We start from the raw sequence: 1342 nt of genomic DNA, 5'->3' as shown, positions 1-1342 counted from the left end.
AAAGCACGTCCGCTCTCCTGCGCGGAGAGTTGCCATTATGGCCAAAGGGGACAAGAATGACAGCGAGGAAACGACGCACAGTGCCGTTATAAAAGCGCGTGTGTGTGTGTTTGCTCCGCGGGACATCCAACGATTCAACGCCTCTTTCTGTGCCTCGTTACGACACCTACGCATCTACCACTTTCCAAATCCCGATTTAGCTTGGCGAGCGCATTGCCCATATTCTTTTTAAAAAATGGGGAAATGCGGCAGCCGGATGCCACTATGCGGAAGAAATCTATCGAAGGCATCAACAGTGCAGCACAATTTTTTCTCAGCTGTGCCCGAAAAATATTCATTAAATACTACACGCCGCTGTTAGGTCAAGCAGTTTCACTGCAACTTACTTCTTTTTCCCCTTTGTGCCTTACTTGCCTTCTTTTTTTTCTTCCACAGGAAGCCACAAGCTACACAGCAAGACAGTCTCAAGACAGCAAGCATGGCGGTGGGGGGATGGGTGGCAGCGTGGCCGCGAGAAGGGCATGCTTTTGCAGCGGTGGCCGGCCTTGTCGTTGCCCTGCTGCTCCTGTTTGCTCCGCAAGTCGTCGTACCCAAACCAGTTGTCTGTGAGACCAATGTTAAGGTGTTAACTTTGAATGTGACGGACATCCCAATTGACCGGAACTTTGCGGATTCATTTGGAGCTGGACTAGAGGCGGCACTCTGGTGGCGCAATTTCACTGTTGCTGACGGTGTTCATGTAGAGATTGTCAGGAAGGTCACCACAATGCTAACAAGTGGAGCGGTGATAGAAGAAGCGTTGAAAGCCGATAGTAATATTCTTCTTGTGGCAGGCGTCATCGGTGATATGACCGCTGCGATCTCTCTGCCCGTAATTATGCGACATGGCCTTGTCTCGTTTGCCCCGTTCACTGGATCGAGTTTGGTGCGTGGGTGGAACCCCAACATGTACTTTGTGCGTGCCGAACCTGCGGCTGAGCTCCTGGCACTCCTCCGCTACGCCTTGGCCCACCTGCGGGTGCATCGGCTGGGCTTCATGTACCTGAAGGGAGTTTTCTTTGGTGAAAGGGAGTATGCGCAGGCACAACGCGTGATGTCGGCGATGGGCTACAATCTGAGCGGTGTCTTCGGTTTGAAAAGCTCTATGAGTCATGGTGCGAAGGAGGAGGTGTTCGACGCTGCGTGGGAAGCGTTTGCGAATACTCGGCCGCAGGCTGTGATTGTGTTTGGCTCACCGATAGAGGACACCACAAAATTTGTCGAAAGGATGCTAACAGACAAGCGCACCGCTGGAACGTACCTGCTTGCTCCCTCGGCGCTGCAGGATCTTGTTTTGGGTGTG

The 1342-nt window shown here is 52.5% G+C and overlaps 1 protein-coding gene across 1 annotated transcript, besides 1 other annotated feature; it reads left to right on the top strand.

Annotated features, from left to right (window-relative positions):
• Positions 1–1342: a sequence feature (areas not merged during assembly with more than two copies in the genome that could not be assigned to a particular haplotype).
• Positions 479–1342, top strand: Tc00.1047053507465.10 (receptor-type adenylate cyclase, putative; the record flags this gene model as incomplete). The annotated part of the gene is made up of 1 exon (XM_797175.1): positions 479–1342. A coding segment is annotated over one exon (864 nt), but the record flags the coding sequence as incomplete, so codon positions are not given.

This window comes from Trypanosoma cruzi, genomic scaffold, assembly GCF_000209065.1.
Source record: "Trypanosoma cruzi strain CL Brener 1047053515875 genomic scaffold, whole genome shotgun sequence".
NCBI classification, from domain to species: domain Eukaryota; phylum Euglenozoa; class Kinetoplastea; order Trypanosomatida; family Trypanosomatidae; genus Trypanosoma; species Trypanosoma cruzi.
The sequence above is the reverse complement of the archived record's forward strand: the minus strand, read 5'-3'. Positions and strand labels throughout refer to the sequence as shown.